The 8,304-nt window shown below is 41.3% G+C and overlaps 1 protein-coding gene across 1 annotated transcript in view; it reads right to left on the bottom strand.

Annotated features, from left to right (window-relative positions):
* Positions 1-8,304, bottom strand: part of drosha (drosha, ribonuclease type III) — a 211,336-nt gene that overhangs the window by 171,553 nt on the left and 31,479 nt on the right. Inside the window, exon 14 of the mRNA XM_015382192.1 lies at positions 7,595-7,719. Within this exon, the coding sequence (XP_015237678.1) occupies positions 7,595-7,719 (125 nt within the window). The remainder of the gene's footprint in view (positions 1-7,594; positions 7,720-8,304) is intronic.

Below are 8,304 nucleotides of genomic sequence, written 5' to 3' on the forward strand. Positions count from 1 at the left end.
AATGTCAGCAGACAGCAAGAAGCCTCCCAGATCTCCAGATGCATTTGAGATATCAAAAAAGTACTCCAGAGTGTTGTTCAGCATGGGGGTGAGTAGAAAATGAAGGCTAATCATGTTTTGGGTGTACTATTCCTTTAAATATTAAGAAGGACGTATTCACCTTTTAACGACAGGCTGTTTGTTTACACTCCCCCATCAGCTTTCTGTCGCGCTTACTACGTCACAGTCAGCTGCGCTCATTGGTCAGAATGTTGGCCAAAAAGCAAAGACAGCGGTTTGAAAATGGGTTGTTCTCATCAACAATCTTCCGATGTCTCATTCATCGGGGCCAGACTAAATTTATCAACAACAGATAACAAATGGAGGTAGTGGCAATGCATGAGTTTCACCTGATCTCAAGGCATGGCTGCTGAATGCACTGATGAATCACAAGAAGCATGGACTTATTGGCCAATAATAGCACAAGAAATTCTAATAAATGTTGATGAAATCTTCATTTGTTACCATTAATGGCTAAAACCCAGACTTTGCAGGCGGGATCAAGGTGTCGCCTCATCCAATCAGCTCTAAAGATTCTGTTTAAAACTTCCATCAAGTCGAAGGCAGCAGTCCCAGATTGATCATGTGTAGAACCAAACCTGAGTGCAGCACATTATCAATCTAGCAAGCCAGGTTAGAGGAAGACTGCTGCCTTGACAGATATGCAGCAGACAGTTTAACAACCTCCACAAGGAGGGTGATACATATAAAACATATATCATAGCTAAAGGAACTTGTGTGAACTGAGGGAAGCATGCAAATTAATCAAAAGTTTAGTGGAAGGAATAAAAATGACCCCCTATACAAGGGAACTTATTGCCACAGGCAGATCACGTTGATGCAAAGTTGCATTGATGCAAGTAAAGTCTTGATATAAACTGAGGCTTTTTATTGTATTGGTCTGATTTAATATTTAAGGCTCGCATTTTAAAGAATGCATTTCCATCAAATAATTGTATAGAAAAAAAATTAACAATTTGCACCATTTTCAGTTCCCTTATATCAAAGACAATACTGGTACACATAATGTACAGCAAGGTATGTGACTTTAAACAAGAGCTATTACACTCTAAACCATGGGAGTCGTCCATGGGAATTAAATAATGATAGTTTTCAGGAGTATCCTTCACATAAAGCATTGTTTATATCAAACTATATTTCTGTTTTATTTCCAGGTGAAAGATTCTACTTATTTAAAGTTCAAAGTTAGGAGGGAATAAAAATGTCCTCTGTTGTTATCAACTTCCAAATACTATCATAGTCCCAGACGACAGATGAAAATCCTAAAAATGATTGATTTGAATGAAAACTTGAAGACGAAGCGGCACTTTTTGCTGCAGTTGACAGTTAGATCTGCAGCTTTTTTCATCCGTTACACACATTAACCTTTCTCACCATTCAGGGTCTTTAGCCCTTTATAGGGAACTCAGGGAAATACTTTGGAAAATCTAAATTTCAAGCCAATATTGTTATTGGAATCCAGGACATTACTTTATTACCGTTGTAACATAAAAAAAATATGGATATTTTGATGGGAAAAATTAATGTCAATGTAATAACAAGAAACACCAACTTTCCTGAATATATTAAGAAACATAACGAAGTGCTTCTATAAGAAATGAATGAACATTTTTTGGTACAACTTAACCTTAGAGGCATTAATGCAGATACTGGCACTGACATTTTTTTTTAGTTTATAAAGCTAAATCTAATTGTTAACTAGGCTCATTAGCTTTAACTTTACTTTTTAACTTTTCAATCAGCTTTTTATCTTTGTTTTCTTGACTTAAATTTCTTATTCAACTTAACTTACTGCAGGTAATACATCATTAAAGGGCTCACCTAATTGGTCAAATGCAAAAATAAGATGTACAGCCATGTAGCAGTATCTTTGCTGAATGGCTGGATAGGGGTGTAAATAATAATCATTTTGTATCGATGCATCGATCCAACAGCCGACGATCCGAAGCATCGATACGTCCGCAAGAGAATCGAATCATGTTTTTTTATTTTTTTCTCTCCGGTCTATTTTTATCCATTTGCTCCTGGGCGTAATTCTCCCTCCCGTGCTGCGGTGGCGCTAAACCTATTCTGGTTATACTCTTACAGCAGTGTGTTGCAGTGAGCTTGACACAGACATTTTTTGATTTATGCTCAATATTGAATTGTGGTCTGTGCTACACACTGTGGGTCTGGATACGGCCGAGGCGGAGAGGAAGTGGAGGCGAGTTTGGTCCGACGACGGAGGGACATGAGGGCCAAAAAGAGCGGAGATCCAGGTGGAAAAAGGCTCCCAGCGTTCTCGCGCACCTCGCTCTTCTAGCGGGTCAAACTTCACGAGTTGTTTTCGGACATAAAAACAAAATAAGCCGGCCTCCTGTCTGCAGGACTGTTTGCGGTCAGCTACAATTTGGGAGAGGAGCAGCGGAGCGTCTGCGGAGGGGGCGGGGACGTCTGGAGCCGAGGTATTGAATTGCACTCATTGCACTGATTTTGTGCAATATTTTTTGATGTAAGGCCTTTCAGAATCTATAATAGGTGGAGTAAAACATTGTCAAGCCTGTAAGGTGTAAAAGAAAAAGGGTGGACTCCATTTGTAAGGGGTATGCAAGTGATCAAAAACTATAACTTGCCCTATTAATCTCTTAATATCCACCTCATTTTGGGAAATTCTGGCCTATTTTGAATACCCAAATGGAAAAACAAATAACTTAGGAACTGTAAGCTCAAATTGCATGTGTGATACGTGATTTGAAAGCTAACGCCTTCTAGTTTTCGGAATATATACGTGAATATTGGGTGAGTAAAACCCAGCCCAAGCTGCATCAGTTCAAACATGACTCAAAGTAGTTTTTTTATTCTCGAAAATAATAGGTCTTTTTTAACAGCAGATATAAAGACATGCTTGCTTGCTGTGGCTGCTTTGTCATGTTACATTCTGACATGCTGCTATATCTGTGTTAATTGTGCTCTGGTGCTCACCATGTCCATAAAATGAACTAGGTGGATAAATTGTGGAGAATCTAAGCTTTCCAACGATGTCAACATAAATATTTTATCCGTGTAATTTTCATGCATTCTAAGTTATCACATTTAAACGCTTTAAATTGGTGGTGCTTGAGAGGTTGAGGGTTAAAGGACCCACAGGATCATGGTTCTTTAGCCGTACTTTAAGCTGAGAATGAGGTTCTTTAGTTGTTCACTTCTTTAACAGCACTCCTACCCGGAATGTTCTTCTTTTTTTTGCAGAAGAGATCGATCTTTAAACCATTAGACCGAAGCACACAGTTCCAGTTAAAGTCCCAGAAGGATTTAGTCAAAGGCAAATCTGTTTATGCTGGATGAACAGAAAAGGTTTTATCCTGTGTGTAGATGGCATGGACACTCTGTGACCCGAACATGTCCAACAGTGAGCTTTGTAGATCGTTTTGACCTCATTAAACATCTTTCTTCCTGTGCGCAGTTGACAGATGAACCTCATTGTGTATCAGGTCAGATACTCTGTGGGATATCCACACGTCACTGTTTCAGCTACTTTATTTATTGCTCCGACTGTACAGGGACACCTTTAGTTTAGTAGCTCCTGCACATTTTAAGCAAAACATGCATTTTCCAACCTCCTGAATATTGCTAACTCAGTTATCACTTTCCTTCTTCATGACTTCCTAAATTACTTTTCCTGCATCATAATGTTTCCACTGATATTTACGAGCTTCAGCATCACATCCACTACATATTTGCATCAAGTGTGGGCATGGAGAGCAGTGGGAGCTGATCCAAAAGGCCAGATATTTCCCTGGCATGCAGGATTTGCATATATTGCACTTGAAGAATAATAACCCATCCAATTTTACATCCATGCAGTCCTTAGTGATGCTGCAAAGGCTTACATTTAGATGACAGAGATATGACTTATTGTTAAGGTTAAAAAGAAAAAAACATCTCAAAAGAACAGAATTACCAAAAAAAATAAATAAATCCTGAATTTTCAGTGAAATAATCCTCCTTATGCTTTTGACACATATGTACCAGGAGGCCAATTTTATGACTGGAAGAAAAACCCCAAATCTATACAGATCACAGACACTTTAGCTGTAAGAGTCAACCCTTTTGACAATGTTTGAGTGAGAGGCTTAGAGACACCATCAGGAAATCAAGCGGCCAATCACACCCCCGTATGCAGATAAGGTGCTCCCTTTCCGTTCAGGATCATGAGTTCAGAGGAGATTCAGCTGCTCCTAAAGGCATAAATGTGACAGGAATCACTTCCAGCTCATGTCAGCTGCTGCTTTTCTACATTTTGAAAGCGGCCTGTGTATAAAACTGACAGCAGGTTGTAATTTATCCTCTGCACTTATTTCCCTCCTCTTCCATCATCCCATTCCGTTTCTTTTCCCCTTTACGTTCCCTGACCTCTGACTGGTCTTAATTCGGTCTGGATCCAGCCGGAAATGCGTGAGGTGTCCGGTGGGTGGCGAAGAATCATCTTCCAGCGGGTAATTTCTGATGCATTCAAGGCTCTCTCTCCGCTGCGGCTACAATCAGCACCGACCGCTGCCCTGACATGCGTCATTAGCTGTGGTCGGAAATCCTTATCGCCCGCCTCTCGCTGCTCGTTTCTGCATCAGCTAATGATGTCCCGATCGGTCTATAAATTTGTCGGCGTCCAACGCTTTGAGGACTCTGGCACAAGCAGCAGGTGAACGGGGATTAAAGCGCTCAGAGGACTGATGGATATAAAGTGGTGGCAGTCGGATGAGGAGGCAAATGGATTTCATCATGATTATCCTCTTGTTTTCCTCCTTCCTATGTGCTTGCAAAGGTTTTTTTTTTAATAGCTGAAGATTGTGGTCTGTGTTTGTTTTGCCTCAGCTATATATTTAATGGAGTTGGTTCTTAACCACTGTGTGTACACGCAGATGAAAGGTTTGGGACGCTCTTCTGCATCTCAAGCTCAGACTGGATGCAGATCATCCAGGTTTTCCTACAGACTCTAATGTATTTAAATCAGGACTGAACATTATTAATCATCTGGAAGGTTAAACCCCCGATCCAGTCTAAGCTCTTTTCACAAGTTTTATCTCTTTTATTTAGCACCATCTAGCACAGGGTTCCTAAAACATAAGGCAAGTTAAATTCAAGACTTTTTTTGTCCCATGAAATAAAACTTTAAGACCAACTTCACAATAAATACAAGCAAACCCGGTTGGGACAAATTTAACCTGATGCTTATTATAGGATAAAACATTACTTTCTGGACCAGTAGAAATGTTTACAATTTTGAAAAACTTTCCTTAAATAGATATATTTGTTAAAGTTGTAGGGAAACGGCTCTTCCAACCATATTCTCCCGAGTGGTGCCCGACATTATACGAGTGAATAAAGTAAAAGTGATTGGTCGATTATCAAGGGGGCGGGACTGTTGTGGTGGAAGGTTTGCAAGCAAGTTTGATTGTGGCCGGTTTGGGGGAAGTATCTTCCTAACCAGTTAGCAACTTAGTGCTAGTAGGTTCCCAATGGGAAATAACATTGGGACCAAGTAGCACTAAATTGGTGACTTAGAAACGACACTGTCAAGGAACGCTATGGACAGAGGAAACATGCAAGAGGAGGAGAGTTTAGTGTCGGAGGTCGTGGATGAGTCTCCTCCGTCATCCATTTTTTATTTAGAGGAGGAAAGCGGGATGAAGATGTTGTGGAAGAGGACGCCAGGGCGGCAGAAGCTTGGTTTGGTGTAGAAGGCTTCCAGCCGTACATGTTTGAGCCCTTGCCTCGCAACGCTGCCAGTCCTGTTAGCTCTACGCCTGCTGAAGACACAGACGTCCATCCCCGTGAACACTGGGACGTGACTCAATGGGAAAGGAAATGATTCTTATTTCAACCGTTGCATATATTAGCTGCGACATATGAATCAAGATGCTATGGCCGAAAAAACGTGATTGACAGATGACCATTGATATATGATTGGCCGACTTTAGGTGTACAAGCTGACGTATAACTAACTGGCCTGCAGAAGATAACGGGAAAAAAAAAAAAAAACAGATTTTCAGACTTTTCTTTTTTTAAATAGAAATTTTCTAAATTTTGGGACAATATGATCTGATAAAGAGTACATTTATATACATGTTTAAGTCAGAATAATTTGACATTTAAATATGATTTCCCTACGACTTTAACAACTAATGAATGGAATTCACCACCTGTGTTTTGATCCCTACTCAAAGTCCAGGCGTATAGGCGTACCGCCAAATATTATCTGGAAATTTAGTCCTAATGGTGCTTTTTTTGACGTCGGAAATGGCTTTAGAGGCTTTGCAGAGACACGGGTGAAACAGAACTGAGAAATAGCTGAAGCTTCTCTATAATTTGATTTTGGCGCTTTGTTTTTCACTCTTCACATGTCTGACTCACCAACTTTGATTCCCATCGCGCCAAGCTTGAATGACTTCTTGCCCAAAATACACCATTCCTCATATACATCACCTGGTACTGTTTTTAGGGATGCACAAAGCTCTTGGCTGAATAGCCAATTTTTATTGAATTTAGACTTTAGACTAAAGTTTTATTGGCATATCACCCCAAGGTCTGTTCGTAACATCGTATTTATTGGTTCTGCTATCAGGATGGAACTAATTAGGTAAATGTCGAAACATTATCGTGAATTATTTACATTTTTGATATAAATTACAAGAATAAAATACTATTTATGACAATTTTAAGACCTATGAAAGACTGATTTAACACATTTTAATACCAATTAAGGCTTTATTTTTATATTGACAAATTCAATGCCTTTTATGACTTAAGGATCCGCTGGAACCGTGTAGCCTCTCTTTTCAGGCTAAACAGAAGTGAATCCACACAGTATGATGCAGCCACCACCTTGTTTTGCTGAAGTATAAAAGCCTTTGAGACGATTTAACCATCATTAATCTGATAATAAATACAGTTTTTAGCAGGAGTTGGAAGGTGGGGTACCCAAGGCTGGAAATAAAACTATTTTTCCTATACTTATTGTGACGTTGGAAATTCCTAGAAAAAAATTTATTGGAGGCCTGCCAAGAAAACAGAGTGAAGTTTGTGACTTTAACAGAATAAAATGTGCAGAAATGGAAGGAAGAGGTCTGTGGAACTGTTGCATTTCTGATCAGGCACTGAAGTTTAAATTTAGACAGACTTCTGCTGTGGTGGTGGGGGGGGGTTGTTGTGGTGTTGCCACATCCCTGTGAGCATCTCTGCTCACATCATCTAATAGGCGTCCTCTGTTAATTATGCAGCAACACAGTACAGCTCTCCCGCCTGACGCCCTCCTGGCGCGCGGATGTTGCATTACTATTCACGAGCAGCAAACTGAATCCGCGGCGCCCCCACGGAAACCCGGGACCCGTGACGACGCATGTGAAAATGTCACTATCCCGACTATCCGTGTCGCTCCCCTCCTCTATGGCGTTTCTCCAGGAGAGAGGCGGGGAGCGAGGAGTCGTGGGATCGAAGGAGACTGCTTGATATTTTTCAGCGTCTGTTTGTTTTTCAGGCAGAAACGGTGTGATCTTACTGGGGGTCTCCTGCGTAGCTGAGCTGAGCGGGCCGGATGCCGAAGTGAACGATGATGGGGAAGGTGATGACGTCAGGGTTGAACTGCTCCCTGTCCAGTTGGTCGATGCGCACAGAGCTGGGTTTCTGGAAAGAGAAGGAAGAGGGAGGAGAAATAAAAAAAAAACCTGTTAGAGCATAAACATATTTAGCTCAGAGGCAGCCATCACTCAATCACCTGCAAGCAGCATGTGATATAAATAATCTACACCACCAGGGTCATCTGTCACAGGCACGTAATGAGACGAGTCAGCTTGTAGCAACGGGAATGATTAAGCAACACCTCGGACAGCGAGCTCACTTCTCTTATCAGAGGGGAGATTGACAAGCAGCATGTCCTCATATGGATCCCAAATCACCGCCAGCCTGTCGGCCAGTTTGAGAGATCAGAGAGAGCAGCTGCAGCACGAGGCGGCTGATCAAGGCTGCAGATGGACCCAACTCACCTCTGTATTCCCTCATCATCAAAACTTCTCATCCCAGAGTGAGGGGTCACCGTCCGACTCCCATTCTGCCTTTAAAAGCAGCTCTGATGCGTCAGGACTGCTAATTCATCTGCCATTAAAACTGCAGCTTTATACGCACCTAATGAGGAGAGGAGAGGAGAGGAGAGGGAAGGAAGGAAGGAAGGAAGGAAGGAAGGAAGGAAGGAAGGAAGGAAGGAAGGAAGGA

Source organism: Cyprinodon variegatus, unplaced genomic scaffold, assembly GCF_000732505.1.
Source record: "Cyprinodon variegatus isolate N-32 unplaced genomic scaffold, C_variegatus-1.0 Scaffold252, whole genome shotgun sequence".
NCBI classification, from domain to species: Eukaryota; Metazoa; Chordata; class Actinopteri; order Cyprinodontiformes; family Cyprinodontidae; genus Cyprinodon; species Cyprinodon variegatus.